Genomic DNA, 20607 nt, shown 5'->3' on the forward strand with positions numbered 1-20607 from the left:
TTATTGTTTAAAAATACGGTCGCTCTGTTTACTTTATAAAGAAATTATTATGCTTATTCGTCCAAATTCTTACGCGGTTGTTTTGGTTTCCGATCCGCTCGGGTCACTTTGTATGTTTACTTGTGCAAATTCTTACGCAGGTGTTTTTGGTTCCGATCTAACTTGAGATTGATGTGGCAGTTGTTTTTTGACCTTAATGGTGTTATTCGGTTAGCTTATGCAATTGTTTGAATCAGATTACCTCAAATGTTTTGATTATGCGCCGACTAAATTGACAGAGGAAAATGCCGTATCTTTAGAATCATCCTGGACGAGGGCGAGTTGGGAGTGATTTTCCTTGCAAGTTGTAGCCAGTGTATGTTAATGATGTCTCCCTGTTTTGATTAAAGTGTATTAATAATAAACCTATCAGTTGGATTGATTCTGAAGGCGTCACTATAAAATCCACGGACCGCCACTGATATCTACATAATGAATATTGTGCATTAATCTATAATCTATGCTAGTTTTCTATATAAGTGTCGCAGTTGAGCTGGAGTGTATCCTGTTTTAACCATTTGAAACTCACAGTCTCACCTAGTATATATAATTTTAAAACTTAAATAACCTAACAAACTACTAGATTTTGGATATGATCAAAAGTCTGGAGAAATGAAGAAGCACAACAATATAGTAGGGCTGGAGTTTGGATTTGTGCCCATTACCTTGAAACTTTGCCTTCTTGTGTATTTCATTGAACAACATGCTGTAACAAGTTTCTATTTTTACCATTGTTTTTCTTCAGTTAAAGTTCCTTGTAATTATCAGAAATGAAAACACGTTATTCCTGTGAATAGGCTTTCCATGGAAAGTGTCTGTGAACCATTTAAGGAATTTGCAACACCCTGTTGATAATGTGTGGGTGAGTGGACAAAATAATTTGTTTCGTTTGAGGACTCAGAGTTTAAAGGCATTTTGTTTGCTGTCAATTATTTAGTGTTTTGGGCTGTAAAGGGTTAATATATTTTATTTTAAATCTAATGTGGTTCTTTTGAAGTATATATTTGTTTATTATCGGAATTATTTATAATAATATTATATTGTTCGGATTATTTGTTTATCGCGCTTGGTTTTTCTACTATTACAGAAATTATGCCATACAGTGCTACCGCATCATTTATGATGAAAAAAAGAAGAAAACCGTGCAATCGTCGTTAGATCGCTTCTTTCGGCCAGTTTCTAATACATAAATCTCTCTCTCTCTCTCTCTCTCTCTCTCTCTCTCTCTCCTCTCTCTCTCTCTCTCTCTCTCTCTCTCTCTCTCTCTCTCTCTCTCTCTCTCTCTCTCTCTCTCTCTCTCTCCTCTCTCTCTCTCTCTCTCTCTCTCTCTCTCTCTCTCTCTCTCCTCTCTCTCTCTCTCTCCTCTCTCTCTCACTCTCTCTCTCTCTCTCTCCCTCTCCTCTCTCTCTCTCATCTCTCTCTCCTCTCCTCTCTCCTCTCTCTCACTCTATATATATATATATATATATATACAGTACTGTACATATTCTCTCCATTTTATTAAATGTTTTTTTCAGTACAAACCAGTGCGTGTTACTTATACAAGCCTTAAACATACAAATGCACTTATATCAACTGCTGCTTCGTCTGTATGAAGATTATTGTTGAGGCATCCATCTTTTACAAAAGTCATGTGACCAAAAAAGCTGAAGGCACAAAAATACTTGTTAAATCCTTTTATTTCATTCCAATATGGAAAAAATGCATTCTCTTCAAATGATATATTTTTTTTAATATACACATAAAAATATAATTGAATACAAATAACAAATAATGTATTTTCTTTCACAAAAAAAACTGTTGAAAAGCAATGTTCGCTAAATTGTGCATTGGTGATAAAAGGCAGTAGAAAATATTTCATACACTGTTAAACCTCCATTTTTGGCAGATGCAAGAACATAAAAATGCGACATATTTATATTTATTTTCGATAAGTTATTCCATATTTCTTATCAAAATTTCCTAGAAAGAATCACAAGTTAAAAAAATCTGTGTACATATACTTGTTATTAAGTCTTCCCTCTTTTACAATCATTCAATTGTTTATTTTCCATCCTCACAAGGGTTGCGGGGGTGCTGGAGCCTAACCCAGCTAACTATAGGGCACCAGGCAGGGGACACCCGGAATCGGTGGCCAGCCAACCGAAAAACACAATAAGACAAAGGACAACCAAACATAGCTACATAGCCAGGGGCAAATTAGCATACAATTAGCCTAGCCTAGCATGCACATTTTTGGGACATGGGGTGAAACTGGAGTACCTGGAGAAAACCCACGCAATCCCGGGAAGAAGACGCAAACTCCCCATAGAATGGTCCGGACCTGAGATCGAACCCTCGAGCTCAGAACTGTGGAGCTGACGCGATAGCCACTCGCACACCGTCGCCGGTATTTGGGTACCACCTTCAGGACGGACATTCATAGAATTTGACAGTACTCTCCACACCTGACACGGACTACATCCGAGGAGTCTTGGGACTGAACCCCGACTTCAGGAGCACCTGAACTTCCTCTCCCCTCGGGGTGCACCTTTCCGCCGGCTATTTTAAATTCCACAGACGCAAACGAGGAAAGACTTCCATTTTTGTCATCCCACGCGTCGGCGGCGGCAGTCGCCGGCGAGACCCTGGCACCCTTTCCTTTGGCGTAATGGCCGTCTTTGTTCCCGCTTTTGGCGCTAGCGTCGTCGGGGAACGGGTCGGAATCGCTTCCGTGCGGCATGGAGAAGTAGCTGCACCTCGGCGGTTGAGGTCTGGCCAGATCTTCCAGTTCGGACGAGGATATGGCGGCGAGGGGGTTGTCCTGGATCGCCAAGGACTCTTCGCTGGAGTCCCCCGAGCTGGAGCCATCCGAGCTGGAGTCGTCCGAATCCCTGTACATCCCTTCTGAGATTGGAGGAGAATTTCTTATCAGGTGGTTTTCTTTGAGCAACCATCGACCTTGGTCAATCAGGACACCGTCACTCATTTGGGAGTCCTGCTCTTCCTCGGGAGGCGGGGCTTGTCTTCTGCAGCTGCTCAGAACTTCCCTCAAGGCTTTCGTAGGCGAGTCACAAGATGAGATGCTTTCCCCTGCAGAGGAACTTTTGGAGATCTGAGAGGCATTAGAGTCCAGACTCATCAAGTCTCCAGGTGGGTTCTCGGAGACCTCTCCGCTGCTCTCTGAAGATAGGTCCATAGATTCCCGGCTTTGGTGGCCAGCACTCTCCAAACTTTCTGGTCTGTAATCCGATAAATCCGACGTAATTGGGCTCCGGAGGCGTTTGTCAGCACACGGGCTCTCATGGTCGAGTTTTTTCTTCGTTTCCGGGGTTTGAACGCGCTCAGATTCTATCCTGAGGTTGCCCTGACCGTCGTACGTACATTTCAGCGAGGAAGACCTCAGTGCGGAATTCACAAAGTCGAGAAGTTCTTGCGATATTTCCACCGGGTGGCTGAGGTCGCCATGCTCCTGACGATGAATTCCTGCCTGGTTTTGGTGAGCTAGGTCTTCCTCGAAGCGCTCATCTGACAAATTCTCTTTGGGGCTTTCAGAACTGTGTTTTTGGTTGGACTGATGCTCCTCACCAGGCTCCCTTTCTGGGCCGGTACGAAAAGTCTCAGGAGCTTCAACATCTGAATTGGCTTCTTGTGAAGGTCTCCCATTCAAGTCGTCTGCGCCGTCACCTTCAGTTTCTCCTTCAGTTGACGTTTTATTTGCCTTCTCCGGTTCCTCTACCGATTCTTTCTCGGAGCTGGCGTCATTCATTTCCTCTGTTGGTTCTGTCGGATCTCCTTGTTCCATATCTCCAGCAGCTTCATCAGCGTGCTCCTCCTCAGGACTATCTTCACTTGAGACCTGAATTTCTTCTTCCTGGCTTTTTTCAATGTCCTCCTTTTCCCTTCCTTCATCTTCCTCTTTGCCTCCTTCCTTCTTATCCGTGACATTTTCTACGCTTTCTCCTTCTGAATTTTCTTCTGAGGAACATCTCAGGTCATCTTCATTCTCTGCTTCACTAGGCACATTTCTCACAGATTCCTCCTCTGTACTCAGTTCTCCATGTATTACACTTACTCGTCCCTCATCTATGGTAGCTTCAGTAAGGTCTACATTCCTCTCCATGTTGTCTTCAACCAAAGCCTCCATTACTTCTTCCATGTCTTTGTCGATGGAGTGTTTCTCATCCCTTTCACGTTGGAAATCATCACGCTCGCAATCTTCTCCAGCAGTGTCCTCCACACTTTGCACCTCAACATCCTCAGCTATGTTCTCTTCATCAGAGTCCTCCACTTCATCTACAACACCTTTCTCTGCACTATCCCGTCTCACTTCTTCAGGTCCGTCATCCATCGCTTCGTCGCCTGGCTCCTCGACCCTCAACCTGTCTTTTTGCTCATTCTCCTTGCTCTCTGACCTTACCAAGCCAGGTTCCTCTACCTTCTCCACCGATTCCTCCTCACTGTCCTCCTCGCTAACTTCACGTCGTCTCGTCCCTTCATCCATCGCCTCTTCCGACTTCTCCGCTTTTCCTATTCCCTGTTCAGAGTCGTCTTCCCTCTCCGAGGCCCGTAAAGAACCACGATCCTTATCATTTGGTTCTTCAGGAATGGAAACACGGTCACAGCTTTGTTTCAATTCCGTTTCCTGAATCACCGGTTCCTGATTTGCTGATTCTGAGGAGTGACCTTGAAGGTCTTCTCTGAGAAACTGTGCAAATCCTGAAGAAATCTCCATTCGGAGTTCTCCAGGCATATGCAGGTCCTTCATTAAGTCGTTAGCGATACATCCATGGAATCCGGCTAGATCTTGTGCGTCTTGAAAATTAAGCATGAGTAATTCTGTTTCTAACGTTGCCCTGAAAGTTTGGAAATCCATCCACCGCTCGATGAGCCGTTGTGATGCTCCACTGCGCAAAGCAATCAGACTTGCCCGTTGTTCGTCCAAGTCCTGGATTGCAGAAATATTCTGGAGGAACCTCAAGAAGATCATTGCCTCGGAATCGGCATCTGAACCAGCGCTTTTGTCCACGGTGCAATCTCCTAAAACCATCGCCGCTAAGAACGAGACAAAGGCTGTACATGAGGAACCGAACACTAACGCTACCTGCGATGGGAAATCAAGACAACTGCTCGATCGGTCTAACGTGATTGGCAAGGACCGAACGGAGGTACAGATTTCCTGCAAAAGCGGTTTCATTCTTTCTTTGAGATTTAGAATGTCGACGGGAGATGAAGCAGATTCGTTCTTTGACACACCGGAGATGTTTGACGATACGTAATTCCGTTGGTGGGTCGGTTCAAGGGCTGGACTTGGATCATCTGTAGGTTTATTTTCCTGAAACAAGATAGGAACCGAGGGACAGGAAGATGAGCTTCTCGGAGGATCGGAACGAGTCTGGCAAAAACCTTCGGGATCGGTCTTTGCTTCGTTATTTTCCTCCGTTTCAGAATCGCAACCGATTTGAAATAAAACCTTTGCTGGTGGTTGTGGAGCATCGGTGGTTACCATGTAAACCACCGGGTCCGGGATGATCCCCTTCAACCAGTTCTCAACATACTGATGGATCTCAATGGGGGATCGGTTGAAGGAAAGCTTTGAAATGCATTGTTGAGCCAATTCTGAGGAAGTCAGTTTAGTGTCCTTTAATGTAGTGGATTTGCGGCCCGTCTTATTTCTTGATGGTTTTTTTAGCCTCAAAAGATCTGACACGTTCTTCTTCATGGAAGGCCTGACAAAGGAGCTATTTACATTGTGGCCGTTGTACGTAGCAACGAGTTTGTTCAGATTTCTTTCCCTGGTGGAGATTCGAACTAACGTTTGCGGTTCCTTTCCGTGTCGACTCGATGTGGTTTTGTGTGTTTTTTCAACTGGCTTTGGGTTTGGAGTGCTTTTAGCGCTTTCGGTTGAACCCGGGTTCTTATTCCCATGGTGGTTGTTGTTATTACGTTTTCCCACTGTTGACCGTTTCTGTTCTTGGTCCATTAATCTGGAACGGGATGTTTTTTGAGTCTCCGTCTGGAGTTGAGTGAAGTTTTTTCCCATTTCAACTGCATTCGTAGACGCTAAAGATGGGCCGTTTGCTAACCGGTGCGTTCGGGGAACTGGCTCGGACGACAATGACAACATCTCCTCTTTCTGTCCTTGGATGGAGTCGGCGGCGGGTCGCTGCCAACTGAAGTCAACGTCGTTGCTGGGTGAGCTTTGTGAGCCTGGAGGAGAACTAGACAAAGATGAACCATCTACACCACCATTGGCTACGTAATTATCGTAGCTGCCGCGACTCTCGTAAATACGCATGACCGTCTCTCGGATCTGGATGCCATCGTTCTCTATCTTGAGAACCTCTGCGACTCCCGATGACTTTAAGAGGGAGGTATTATTGCCACCTGGAAGGGTTTTACCAGGTTTTGGGACTCGTTGACTGCTGTTGCTGTGTCTGACCCTGCAGTAGCCCTCCATGGTCTCTCCTTGAGGCGTCCTCTCCAAATAAGAATAGTGTCCCACGGTGCCCTCCCGGGCCCCAGAATCGGTCAGCATCCTTAAACTCTCCACGGACTCCGCCTTCTTCACCCGACGAGGACCTGGAGTAGACACGCGTCTGATTTGGGCTTTGGCTTCCTTACTGGTGGTAACGCCGATGGCTTCTCCAATGGCACGAGGTTGATCTGCTTCCTCTTTGCATGTTCCCGAGGGTCCATTGGCAAGGTAGATGTTGGAGTCAGGTGAGATCTTGCCTGACCCGAGACCTGAGGCACAAATTGACCTGGTTCTAAGGCTAGAACGGCTAACTGTCGTGGTCCAGTGGAGCATCTCCTGTTCTTTGACGGTGAGACGCACTTTCATCTCCACGGTCACGCTGCCGTCTCGGTTTACCCTGAAGGATTTCTCGATGTCGTCATCCCGGGGTAAGACGGAAGCGTCGCGTTGGACGGCTGCTGTCAAGGTTCCGCGGGTGTCCAAGCAGGCCGGGTTAAGTTGGAGAGAACTGGCGTTGGCGGTTCCTCTCCTGGAGTTGTTAATCTGGTTGATCATGTACTGCTCGGAGGACAGAGAAAAGTTCCTGGAGAGGGATTTGTGGTTGCCTTTTGGGAAAGAGAAATGGGAAGACAATTATTTCAGAAGTGGTAAGGTATTGCCAATGATGATATATTTTAATTCTAGTGATTGCTATTGGCTCAGATGTAAAAGTAATGGCTCGTACATAAATAGTCGGGTCTTTCAAATTGCCGCATGAAATTCCAGGTGTATAAAAATATTTTAATGTCTATTTTTGGAAGTGAGCACGAGTGTACAAAAATTTAATACAAACTTAGTTTGCAAAATTTTCCAACGCTGCAAGATTTTGTACAAAAAATATCCAACACATCGACAAGGGCTGGCTCTAGAGGTGACTGTGTAGTTCCCTTTCAAAAGGGGTACATTCAGGCAAAGCACCTGAACCTCTTGGCCAATCATCTTAAAGCCTGGTTATTAGACTAACAAAATTTGCGATCACAATGCTGTCTAAAACTGTTCTACATGTGTACATGGTTTATCTTCAACCAACACAAGGGACTAAAGATGGGAATTAGCCCTCAGCTACAATCTTACAAATATATGTTCATTAACATGAATATAAATATGTTCATTAATATGTGCTGTCCTTTATTAAGTAAATCCAACTCAAAATCTACTTTCAAGTGCGCATAAATTAAAAACCAACCATCCACACACTAATTAAACTGAAGACTTGTTGAGTCTTGAAATCATAAGCAACAGTTTTTTTGACTTTTGTTTCCATTGTTGGAACCTCCCATTTTTTTGGATGACCAACTTGAGTGACTCAATACTTACGTTGTTGAAGCTGCAGCATGGATGGTTGCCCTGCTTCCATTAACGGCGCTTGGACAGTTTGGCTCGCCCTGTGGAAGTTGTCGTTGTTAAGCCTGAATGGCTCATTGCCTGCTGCCACCAGGAATCCAGAGCACAAGATCAGAGCAGCGAGCCCTCCAATCTGAAAAAAAAAAGATTTTTTTACAGCACCGACTGCCTCGATTATGGAAACTCAAAAGTATTACTGTCTTCTGGGAACTGTTGACTGGCCGGAGAGATCAATTACCATATTTTCTCACATATAAGCCGTATTTGTAACCAAAAACAATGATGACTGAATCAAGGGTACGGCTTATATGCGCACAAATTAGACTTTACATGGACGAAACTGCAAGGTGACAAAGACGAAATGCCATAATGTAAGACAATACTTAAGATTTTCCCTTCAAAGTAACACATTTGTACTCCCTATTAAAACCATGAATATGGACGTGAAAATTGTGAATAAGGGGGCGGCTTATACGCGAGAAATTGTACAGTTCAACGATTTTAAGGCAATTCTATGGGTGCGGCTTATACGTGGAGGCGGCTCATATGTGAGAAAATACGGTATTTGTTTGTCAATTGATAGAATAAAAATGGTAGAAATGAGATTTGCTGAGATTTAGTGTTGGTACACGGCGTTTCCTGCTAATTGTTGAAAGCAGTTTTTGACATCGCTAGGATAAAAAGTTAGCATTACCGCTTCCTGTAGACAAGCATTTGGACTTTTGTATGATTAGGTTTAAAAAGGCAGTTCTAAATGTATTTGTAAAGGTTATGGTTGTTCATCAGAGTCACTTCACCCGAAAATTGTATTCACTGGACTAATAATCCAGTCGGTCGTAGTTTGTTTGAGCTTGTTTGCTTTTGGACGTGTTCCTCTCCCCACTTTAACCATAAATTAGTAAAGTACTCACTCTCCTTCCATCGATGGAGTAGAGTTTGAGCACTGGAAACTGCAGAATCTGCGAGAGGTAGTCCAGCAAAGCGTCGTAGGTGGGCGCCGTCCTTTTCTGCAACACAATCGTGCGTCTCACGGCGGGATCCTTGTTCTTGACCACCACCAGTCTCCTCGGCGTCCTGACCGCGACCCGCTCCTGAACCTTCGCCGCCCTGCCGCCGCTGTCGCCCCCCCTAACCGACGACCCCAACCGGAGTCCCCGCCGCCTCCGCCGACCGGCGCTTAAGGCTCGGGCCGTTTTCCACGGCACCTGCCGCCGGTTCACCTCCTCCAAGTTGAGCGGCTTGACGCGCCTCCGGTCGGAGCACAGGTAGGAGCCTCCATCGTGTAAATCGTCCAATCCCTTCACCACGTGGACGCCTCGGGGTGTGGTGATGGTCCGCACCCCAAATGGCAAAGGCACTTTTTTGGAAAGGGCGTCTAGGAGCGCGTCAAAAGTCTTGAAGGTACGCGGGCTGACGACCAGACGGTGGCCGCCAAACGTGTAGTCGCCACTTTTGTAGAAACACAGACGTTTAGGCACTGAGGGGTCGGACGCCGGATGTACCCATCGGGGGGGTGGTATAGACCCAATTATTGCGGAAACGGCCCGGGTAGGCTTATCCTGATTGGGTGTGTGGCTCATGCTGAATGGATAGAAGACACAGTGGGGGTCAACTCTTGTTCAAATGTACGATATGATGCATGTAAATATTGTACTTTTATCCTTCAGGACAAAGGAAAATGTACACAACTATTTAAAACGGGTTCAATTCCCTTGTTTTCAGTGTAAACAAGTGAAACTTCACAAAAATTCACTTTCACGAAGCTTAAAATACTTATTTCAAGCCAGATATCAGTATATTCAATCTTAAGTAAACACTTTCAAAACAAATTTTAAGTAACATTTGTGCGGATAAAAAGCAGACATCATCTAAAATGGGGGAAAAATATTCTGTTTAAGATAAACTGTCTCAAACGTGATTTGTTCAAGTTTAGTTGGAGTGTTTCTGATTTTTATGAAGGAAAGTGAATGCACCAGTCATGTTCTTCATTTAAAAATAGAAAGTATTCCCACATATCTAATCCAAAGAATTACATTGCTTACATTGAAATGCTAACCACATCTGCTATCTTGACCTACACAACAAGTCGGAACAAAAACTAGTAAACATATCATTTTAAGGGAGGTTTTCAGGTACATCTGGAAAACTGCATATATGCATTTAGGTTAGAACTGCATTGTCGGTGCCTTAAAATCAATTGATCTTACCTTATTTCTCACATTGCAGACGATTTAAGCGAATGTCTATGGCTCCTTGTCTGAGTTAAAGCCTCTCAGCCCTGTGTGTGTGTGTGTGTGTGTGTGTGTGTGTGTGTGTGTGTGTGTGTGTGTGTGTGTGTGTGTGTGTGTGTGTGTGTGTGTGTGTGTGTGTGTGTGTGTGTGTGTGTGTGTGTGTGTGTGTGTGTACACTAGAGCTATTTTAGGACTGGCAGTACTGCAGCCAATTTGCCTAATCTTTGCTTGTCAAGTCAATGTAAGGCATTACACACAAATAAATTGATAATATATTGCCTAAAATGTCAAATTTTCTGTACGGTAGGGGCACGATTGAATATTTATTTAGTTATGTAAAAGAAAATACATAAAGAAAGTTATCTCTGTCTCATGGACCACTTAAAATGTGTAGAAGGATGATGGTTTTTTTTTGGAGGTTAGGTGAAACAATGTTTTAAAAAATCCACTTGCTTCTAGGAGATAGGAGAGTTAGCTTGGGTGGTTAGCATTGAGAAATAAGCTAACATAATCAGATTGGAGACTTATTGTCCCTAATAGGGATTAGCTGTAAGATTTTGTGCATGAGCATCAGTCAGAAAAAAAGTTGGCATGGTATGGAGGTAGGTGATGAACGGGTTACGGTATTCGTTCACTTATCCTCACAAGGGTCACCCAAATTGGTGGCCAGCCAATCGCAGGGCACAAGGAGACAAACAACCAATCATTCTTAGTTAGGGGCAATATAAGGTATTCAACCAGATAGCCTAGCATGTGTGTTTTTGAGACGTGGTAGGGTAGCAGAATACCTGGAGAAAACCCACGCTAACCACTTGCCCACTGGGTTTCAGTAATTTTATTTAATTGACCAGAAATAAATCATGATTTTAAAAAGTTGACATCCAACCAAAGCGCAAAACATTTGAATTAAGTCACGTTTAGAGTATAATTAATAGTATTACATATGTATTTATTTATACATATAGGGGTTAGTTGTTTTGTTAATTGCATCATCATTGGTGAATTTTTTTTCCAGCTTTTGTTAATTTCTTTTTTAACTTTTAAATTCATTTAATGAATTGAATTCAATTGAATTAAATTGAATTGAATGCTTTTATTGTCATTATGAGTATTATGAGATGTAAAGCTTTCACCACAGTGCAAAAATAACAACAGACAGACAAATAAATAATCAATAAATAAGAAATGAATAAATAATGCAATGTTGATGATCACAATTTGTAATCATATTTGCAATTTTCACCATGCCTTCTCTGAAGTTGATTGGTTTAAATCATATCCAGAGATTTGGCGACCTCTACAGGCAGGGTGAAAATTGCTGGTCAAATAAATTCATTATGCCAGATTATAAAACAACCTTGAAGATACTTTTATTGTTATTATACTATTATAATTCATAATTCAGGTGAGAAAGCAAAGACAATAGTTTAGGAGTCGGTCGATCTGTTTATCCGTCTCGATTGGTTTCGCCTCCGCCCATCATGGTTCGATTATTCAGGCCTGCTACACAGCGGAGGGTCCCTGCAGGATCCGCCGCCTCGCCGCTCAAGCGCCTAGCTCGCTTTCGTCGGAGTGGCGCTGAATCTTTTTGGGGGGGAACCTTTTCTTTCATTTTCCTTTCTTTGTCTTTTGTCCCCACGCCTCGGTCTCGGCTTCCCGGCCGCCATGGGTAAGCGAGAGGAAGAGGAGATCATTCGAATCGCCAAGAAAATGGACAAAATGGCGCAGAAGAAAAACGGGGTGAGCGCTAATGTGAATGAATGCCGAGCTAAACGTTCGCCGTTTTTATGCAGTTAGCGTTGAAAATGTCTCGTTTTCAGCTTAGTTGTCCTCAATATCACCTTTTATTAGTTACTGCCGGAACGTTTTGTTGAGCGTTTAGCGACTACTTTTTATTTAAAGGCTCCCAACGCAACTGTTGTTATGTTTGAATGCTAGCTTGGGGTTAGCTAGCACTTAGCCACAACAACGGTGCTTAAACCGTAATGCACGCTTCGACGGAGTTTCAGTGCGGACAAAATGGTGCATATGCCAAGTATAAAATATATGTAATTGTGAGTTTTAAACGACTATGTGGTTAACGCCACATTTTCGCTTTACAGTCCGGTGCTTTGGACTTGCTAAAGGAGCTACGTAGCGTCCCCATGACCCTGGAGCTCCTCCAGGTAGGATTCAGATACAGTATAAAATCAACGAGGAATATGAATTTTCCAATAATTTCGAGTGTTTCTATATTGCAGTCTACCAGAATTGGGATGTCCGTCAATGCCATCCGAAAGCAGAGCACAGACGAGGAGGTGACTTCGTTAGCCAAGTCTTTAATCAAATCGTGGAAAAAGCTTTTGGGTAAGTACATAACTATCCCGCTTTGAGGGTGGCCTATCCAAAAGGTCTGTTGTACAACAATGAGAAAACCATGACGCAGAAACCTGCAAAAACTAAGTCTCAATTCGCTTTTACGTCCACCCAGTTCATATTGATTTGCCATAAACAAACACATTGTAATGCATGAGGTCAGTTTTCTTTCTTGGTTTTTGCAGACGAACCTGCCAGCGGGGACAAACCGTCAGAAGACAAGAGGAAAGAAACAGCTCCCGCATCTCCCTCGCAGGGAAGTCCGGAAGCGAAAGAAGAAAGGTAACGTCAAGGTCTTTCTTTTCTCCATTTCTATTGTGGTGTGTGAATGTTAAGGTGGTTGCATTGCTTCCCATCAGCAGCTCCAGCAGCAACTCCAGCGGCAAGAGCGAGCACGCCGACGTCTCCGCCAACTCGCTCATCAACACTTTTCCTCGCGCTCCCGGCACGTCCGATTCCATACGGATCAAATGCAGAGAGATGCTGTCCAACGCTCTCCAGGCCGGAGGTATTGATATTAGAGCGACACATGGCTAACTCGCTCTACATTGGTGCTATTATTTTACAGAAATGTCATTCATTAGCGTGGACAAAACATCAGTTACTGGTTTCAACATAAATCGCAGTTGGAAAAAGTCATGCTAACTGGCAAACTTATCTTGTTGGCAAAAATTCTAATATAGTAGACATAGAGCTGGGCGATATGACAAAAATTGATTTAAAAAATCAGTCTATCTATAATTATCACGATAACACATCTTTTTAGTTTCAAATTTGAAACTTCAAGCTTCTGTGAAGAAGTAAATAAATTACTTTCCTCCTTTTTCAAATATGTTATCTTACTTTATAAGAAAAGAGAATATGAAATATGATTATTTTAAAAAGTATTTTTGTTCTTCTGTTGTGCAATAAAGATAACACAACTCCTTACACTATAAAAAGTAAAGAATAAAAGCAGTAGAAATTTTGACAGGCGTATTTATTTTTATAAATTTGCCTCCAAACCAAAATTTGCTGTGCAATATGAAATAAATAAAATAATCAACTGAAGATATCACCAGCATAGACTATTTTCAGCCTCACAAAAAGCGCCCCTGTTCTCAGTGGTGGTCAGGTTGTGTAATTACAGTTTAAAATGATCAAATTTGTAATATTTTCGTTGACAAAAACTATTTCGCGATAATTATCGTTTTATCGCCCAGCTCTAACTACAATTATGTCTATCAAAGCAAGCTTTTGAATTTTTCAGACGACAACATCGCCATTGGTGCCGACTGCGACGAACTCGGAGCTCAGATTGAGGAATATATCCTTCCCGGCGAAAAGCCTGCGTGTTGTTGTTCTGCGTGCGAATACGACAGCTGCTACGTTTCCTTGACCGCCCGCCCTCACGCATATTCCAAGAGTTCAAGAACACGGACATGAAGTACAAGAACCGCGTGCGCAGCCGTATCTCCAACCTGAAGGACATGAAAAATCCCAATTTGAGGAAGACTGTTCTGTGCGGGAGCGTCACCCCGGAGCGCATGGCCAAGATGACCGCAGAGGTGCGTTCGCGAGCCTTAACTCAAAAATGGAGTCGTGTCACAATTTTCCATTCACAAGATCAGCCATTGGCACAATCGGTATTAAAAACTACTGTATTTTCACGACTATAAGGCGCACATAAAAGTCTTACATTTTCTCCAAAATAGACAGGGCGCCTTATAATCCAGTGTGCTTTAAATATGGACCAATACTAAAATTGTTATCACGATAAAATAAAATAAATCAGTCGATAGGGTACACATCCTCTACAGCTCTCACAACTAAGGCAAGCAGCCCCCGACTCTACTATTTTCCCATAGAAAAAGTACTGCACAGTGACTGCTGGGATATATAGTTCTTTTGTCAATACAACCAGTATGACGGCAAGCACACTAATTTGGTGCTCGCCGTCATTTCGGCTGTATTTACAAAAGAAATCCTGCCGCTAGATGTTGGCGTCAAGAGCATTCAAAGCTATTATATATATATAGCTATGTATATATTATATATGGATGAATATCGAACCACAATAGCGCTGGCAACTACGGCTAGCAGCCCCAGACTCTATTTCCGGTGCGCAGTGACTGCTGGGATATATAGTTATTTTGTCAATACACCCAGTATGACGGCAACACACTAATTTGGTGCTTACCATTTCGGCTGGATGTACAAAAGAAATCCTGCCGCTAGATGTTGGTGTCAACAGAGCATTCAAAGTTAGACTGCGAACTATATATGGATGAATATCGAACCGCAACATGAGATTATGGCTATGTGAGGCGTATGTCAAGCGACCATATGGCTTTTTTCACGGCTCGCCGTCACTTTTGATTTGCGACCAAGTCACGAAAATGAAATGATGACGTGAGTACATTGTAAAATGGCTAAATAAAGTACAACCGAGCTCAGTTTTGCTTCCGTTGCCTTTTTAAAAACGTGTTTTAGCGTGTGGGTATAGCGTGCATTTGGTGCATATAGCACCAAATTAGTGTGTTCGCCGTCATCCTGGGTGTATTGACAAAAGAACTATATATCCCAGCAGTCACTGCGCACCGCAAATAGAGTCTGGGGCTGCTTCCCGTAGCCAGCGCTATTGCGGTTCGATATTCATCCATATATAATGTATATGCCATGCCTGGCTGCGTCTATAAAAACGGTGCGTCCTTTGTGTGTTTAAAATACAGAAATAGCACTCGTTACTGACACTGCGGCTAAAAATACGATGCACTGTATAGTCGTGAAAATACGGTATATTTTGATTAAACCTGTTGCTGCACATCAGGGGAAAAAGTATTACACTACATTACACCGGCTTGCTTTGGACCCATTGATTTTCCCTTAATTCTGCACTGACTGACGCAACAACAAAAAACACGGAAAAAAATGCAACCCCCGCCCAGTGCTCGTAGATATCTTTACACGAGGGAGATGCGCGAGAAAGACAGTGCGGTGTTATCATAAGCAGCCTCGCGCCTCTGGCTGTCTAGTATGCTCGTATCTCAAGGCAAACATTTGCTCAGAATTCTACTCGTATCTCAAATTTCTTGTATGTTGGGGCACTATTAGTGTATTACTGTACTTTGCTCCTGTTAAAATGAGTTGTTTTATTTAGAATAAATGAGTGCTTTGCTGCCCTCTTGTGGATTTTAGCGGCCTTTTGATGGCAATTACTTGCAGATTTTGCTGTTTGTAGCAGGACTTTTGTTTTTATGTGTTTGGGGAATTAGCAGCTACTATTGGGGGTGGTATGGTATTTTTTTTCCACATTATCTGGTTCATTTTCAGTTGGTAGTTAGTTGAAACCTTTGGCATATAGCAGCGTCCCGCGTTAAATGTCAGCTTAACAGATGCCGCGTCGTCGCTCGACTTTGCAGGCTTTGTGGTAGAGGCATCAAAATGAGAGCGTTTGGTAGACAGAGTAAAACATGCCCCGCATTAGCAAAATAAAAGGTAAGGAAATCACAACTGAAATAGTTTAATTCTTCATATTCGGTGACCAACTTTATTTGCTGTCTAAGGTTGCTTAAAGTACATTGTTTACTCCATTTGTAGCCTTTTTGTTGTCCGGCACGATGTTCTATTTTTCCTTCCTTAATACATTTCCTGGGTATCGTGATTGTGCACCGGGAGATTCTCAAAATCAGGTAACTTGGACTCGCGTGCAAAAATATGTGATCCAGACGTCCCTAGTAATAGTCGTTAAATTGCTCTATGTAGGAACACAATGTCATACCTGTCAACCTCTGCCAATAACTGCCCTTATAAATGATTATGATTCCCCTTACAAACCCCCAAAAAACCTTACAAACACCGTACGAGTCGTACGGTGTTTGTAAGGTTTTTTGGGGGGTATGTAAGGGGAATCATAATCATTTATAAGGGCAGTTATCGGCAGAGGTTGACAGGTATGAAGATGTTTCAACACAATTTTAGATTTGCCCTCATGTTTTTTCCATTAAGGAACAGGTTTTTATTGTGGTTCTTTCCCGAAGGAAATGGCCAGCGACGAACTAAAGGAAATGAGGAAGAACTTGACCAAAGAGGCCGTCAGAGATCATCAGATGGCCACTACGGGGGGCACGCAGACAGATTTGTTCACTTGTGGCAAGTGCAAGGGCAAAGCCTGCACCTACACACAGGTACATATACGCCACAACGGGCTGTAGTTCATTTTCCTTTTGGCACGTGTCCTAGTTTGATCGCGATTGAACTTTGCCATTTGTCTTTTTTTTTGCAGGTCCAAACTCGCAGTGCTGATGAACCCATGACCACGTTTGTCTTCTGCAATGACTGCGGAAATAGATGGAAGGTTTGTTACTTTATTTATTCAGTGACTTTTTTTAAACTTGACCTAAATTTGTCAGTCATATAATACAGTGGTACCTCGAGATACGAGCTTAATGCGTTCCGGGACTGAGCTCGTATGTCGATTTACTCGTAACTCAAATGAACGTTACCCTTGAAATGAACTAAAAAAAAAAATTACTAATTCGTTGCAAACCTCTGAAAAAAGACCCAAAACAGGATATTGGATTGGAAAAACATTTTTGTTTGTTCTAATTCGCCATCTATTAACAAAGTAACAAATAACTAGTTGTTTAATAGTACTAATATGTGTTTAATAGTAATAAAATTAGACACCAACGTGCTTGTAACATAACATAAACAAATTTGAATGAACTTGGATTACAATGCAGACACACTCAAAAATAAATTTAATCTAATCTTACACTAAATTTATAATTTTGTTTTAAATTTTGATACCTTTCTTCTCCCGGGTTGGCTCTATTGGCCCCGCCTCCACCCTGACTTTCAGATGCAACCTATCGAGGGTTGTTTGCTTTTGTATTCCCTTCAAAATATTCCAAAAATGATAGACACAAATGTCCTCACAATAGGAGAAGTAGTATAAACTCCTCTCGTATTAGCGATCGCTCCGCCATTCGCACTGACTAACGGGAAAAAAACATGCAAAAAAATACAAGGCTCCGCCCAGTGCTCGTAGAGACATTACACGAGGGAGATGCGACGGGAAAGACAGTGGCCACGATGTTCTTATGAGCAGCCTGAATATGCTCGCATATCAAAATTTGTCTCGTATCTCAAGATAAATATTTGCCCGAAATTTTACTCGTATCTCAAATTGCTCGTATGTCGAGGTACCACTGTAGTACTATGAATACAAAATGCATTGACATCCGGTTGATATTTGCCTTTTTGTTGTTTTTTTTGTTCCGTCTGTGTCCCAGTTCTGTTGAGTGGGCAGCCATCTTGGAAAAGTAGCAAAATTCCCGGACCAGATCCCGTCAATGGGCCTCAGATTGGAGCTTTTTATTTTGTATTCTTATTTTATATCATGCGGTGTAGACGCCGTACACCGCGGGTTGTGTAAAGGATGAAAACTTTCTTTTGAATTGGACTAAAATCTTTAGTTCATAGTTTGAACTAATTGTAAGGAACCCCCGCCCCCCCCTGCCTTCTCCAGCCACCTTCACTTGCTCTCTTTTCCTATTGTTAATAGTTCTTTCCACTTATTAGATGTATGCAATCGAGCTTGACTTGTTCTTTTATCTGCATTTTTTTTTATATGGGTAGAGTTAACATCATGGAGTGTTGTTACGGTCTCCATCGACTGCAACGCCACCTTGTTTTATTTAATTTCCCAATAAAGTGTAATCCATTTGATTAAAAATGGTGCCGATCGTCGATACACGAGTAGATTGACTATAAATGTGGATTATTTCCTTCACTGCCTTAGACATCCAACCAGGGAAGGCTGCCAGATCTCCAAGGCAGAATGAATCGGACTTCTGTGGACATCAGCGGTAGGGAAAGCGTTCGTGTAAACGGTTGAAATTTCAGTTGCGATGTAGGGGAAGACACGCACGGAATTGGTACCTCTTTTTTTGATACTGAATAAGAGACAATAATAACGGGAATATTGCCATGGATCATCATGTTTTTCAGGAAGCATTTATTATTTAGCATTGAGCTACTGTGCCGGCTAAAGTGGAAGATCGTCTAGTGTAAGTTTTATTACACATCAACAACCACTGCAGAATCAGGTGTGTGGAAATTTTTGAGTTTGTCGTTTTCAGGAAACGGCTCAGAGTTTAGGAAAAATTGGACAAATCTTTAAAAATAGGATTTTTAAGTTTGATTTTTTTAATCATGAGGGGACATAAAAGTCTTGTCGTCATTGTTTCTCCTTTTATGTTCTTCTAGAAAGAAGCAGCATCACAAGTCCATTTTGGGACCCCAAAAATGTACTTGAAAGACTTGAAGGTAAATTCACATTTCCCATTTCTAATTTTAAAACTCCATATTATCTTCAGACATTGAATGAGGTAAAAGGGACAAAAATAATTGGCCGAAAGACGTTTCGCCGAAGGACGTTTGGCCGACAGACGTTTCGCCGAAACGGAATTCGTGCGCTCGCCCCGCCCCCGGATCGTGTGTGTATATGTTTTTCAACCTCGGCCCGCGGGCCATATGCGGCTCGTTACAGATAACATTCATTTAGGAATAACAAGGGCATGTACTGCCCCCCGCTGGACATATTTCTAAATACAAGTACGTACTACAATGTGCTGGCAATGTTTTATATTTTTTATTTTATCCTTGCATTTACAGTAGTAGCCTTTTGGAGATCACGCAGAACAGTACGTGACAGAAGAAATAGAGAAAATAAAGTAGTAGTAACAGTAAGTACTACTGTAATGAAATTGTAAATCCAGAAATCCTACTCCAGAAAATTTACACCAGCATAGAAAACGTTGAGATTAATCTTTTAATTAAGGTTCTCAAATAATTGACTTCCACAAGTTCAGAATTCCGACTTGATTCGGAAAGAATTGAGAAAAAGACACCAGATGCTTTTAAAATTATTGTGCTTTATTTTATCGCAATGAAAATGCCCACACGTCATCATTATATTCTTAGAGAGTAGCATCATCAAACTCAAAAACTAAAACCATATACTGTAAACATTCACATTGTTCCTTATTTTTTTCGGAATAATTCTTTTAAAAATGTCTCCCCGCCCCTCTCCGTAAACGCAGCGCAAAATCAACACATTTCATATATCGTAAACAGAAGAATAAAACCCTTTATGAATAGGCATCTTGCCAAAAGCGAAGTTTGGCGTCCCCCAACATCCTCCAGCACAAAAAAAGCACCCGGAACGCGTCGAGTCGGGCCATTGCAAGGCACGGCTTTCTGTTCCGGTCAGCTGGCTCTTGTGCTCGGGTTCAAACCCCCTCCCTCCCCCCGAAAAAAAGCACCTTTATGGCCAGAGTTTGCCCGTGAAAGATGTCGTCCAAACGAAATGTCAAGGCACTGAAGCCATCCAAAGTGAGGAACCTGTCTTTTTAGCGACACCATAGTGAGGTAACACGCAAAAAAAATTCCACGCTTGACAACTCCAATTGTTGTGGCATATTATGCTTTTCAGACATTACTTTCAAAAATTGGAACGTGGTCATATCCATTTTTTTTTACAATTGCCTCATTTGAAAGCGAAAATCAGTCATTTTCCTTTTCGCTTAAGCTCTTATTATGCTAGGACAAAGCGCAAATAGATTGTTCATTCAATTAGAAAGCAAAACTAAAAATCATTTTCTCTAAATATCCTTTAGTTATCAAGGAAATGTTGATTTCCTTTTCTAGTTGGCCCCGACACTCATGAAGTCAAATGTATTTTTTTTGTACACAAACATCCATTTCACATGTGACTAAAACTATTTAAAAAAAATAAAAATACTTTCCTAACCTTAATAATTTTACCGGCAACCAAATTAAATTTTGGATTTAAAAAATAAATAAAAAGTTGCCACATATGCATTCTTAACATTAAACAAAAGGAGTTGCCAAGTCAAGCTTATCCAAAAAATGAGGTTAGGTACTTATTAAAAAGATAATATGTAATACAAATAAAAAAAACACAAGGTGAAACCAAGGTCAAAGGCTGCCGCACACCCGCACAAAGCTGCCTGCTTGATTCTCGTCACGCAGTTAAATATCGCCACATCAAAACACCCACAATTCCATTTCTACTATTTACAAACTCATAAATATAGAGAATATATATGTCGTCTAAAATCATGACCCCTCCCT

General features: G+C 42.2%; 3 protein-coding genes across 6 annotated transcripts in view; 1 reads left to right on the forward strand and 2 right to left on the reverse strand.

The window, feature by feature from the left end:
- Positions 1 to 1788: 1788 nt before the first annotated feature.
- Positions 1789 to 10218, reverse strand: LOC144086257 (uncharacterized). Its single transcript, XM_077616131.1, has 4 exons — positions 10087 to 10218; positions 8791 to 9460; positions 7853 to 8012; positions 1789 to 7101 (listed from the first exon to the last, which is right to left on the reverse strand). The coding sequence occupies exons 2-4, from the start codon at positions 9457 to 9459 to the stop codon at positions 2459 to 2461; spliced, it is 5472 nt and encodes a 1823-aa protein (XP_077472257.1). The 5' UTR covers position 9460; positions 10087 to 10218; the 3' UTR covers positions 1789 to 2458.
- A 1372-nt stretch (positions 10219 to 11590) lies between these two features.
- tcea1 (transcription elongation factor A (SII), 1) lies at positions 11591 to 18212 on the forward strand. Of its 2 annotated transcripts, none has more exons than XM_077616219.1 (10): positions 11591 to 11850; positions 12213 to 12275; positions 12351 to 12456; positions 12651 to 12747; positions 12825 to 12973; positions 13715 to 13771; positions 13858 to 14012; positions 16485 to 16631; positions 16730 to 16801; positions 17742 to 18212. In XM_077616219.1, the coding sequence occupies exons 1-10, from the start codon at positions 11776 to 11778 to the stop codon at positions 17748 to 17750; spliced, it is 930 nt and encodes a 309-aa protein (XP_077472345.1). In that variant the 5' UTR covers positions 11591 to 11775; the 3' UTR covers positions 17751 to 18212. The 2 variants fall into 2 exon arrangements, with proteins under 2 accessions (XP_077472345.1, XP_077472346.1); XM_077616220.1 differs by having other exon boundaries at positions 12828 to 12973.
- Positions 18213 to 20285: 2073 nt separating this feature from the next.
- rgs20 (regulator of G protein signaling 20) overlaps positions 20286 to 20607 on the reverse strand; it is an 8221-nt gene continuing 7899 nt past the window's right edge. For all 3 annotated transcript variants that reach the window (XM_077615579.1, XM_077615580.1, XM_077615581.1), the window contains one exon: positions 20286 to 20607. This exon is cut by the window's right edge and continues 504 nt beyond it. The gene's annotated coding sequence lies outside the window, so the exon portion shown is untranslated.

The sequence above is a fragment of the Stigmatopora argus genome, chromosome 12, assembly GCF_051989625.1.
Source record: "Stigmatopora argus isolate UIUO_Sarg chromosome 12, RoL_Sarg_1.0, whole genome shotgun sequence".
Lineage (NCBI taxonomy): Eukaryota > Metazoa > Chordata > Actinopteri > Syngnathiformes > Syngnathidae > Stigmatopora > Stigmatopora argus.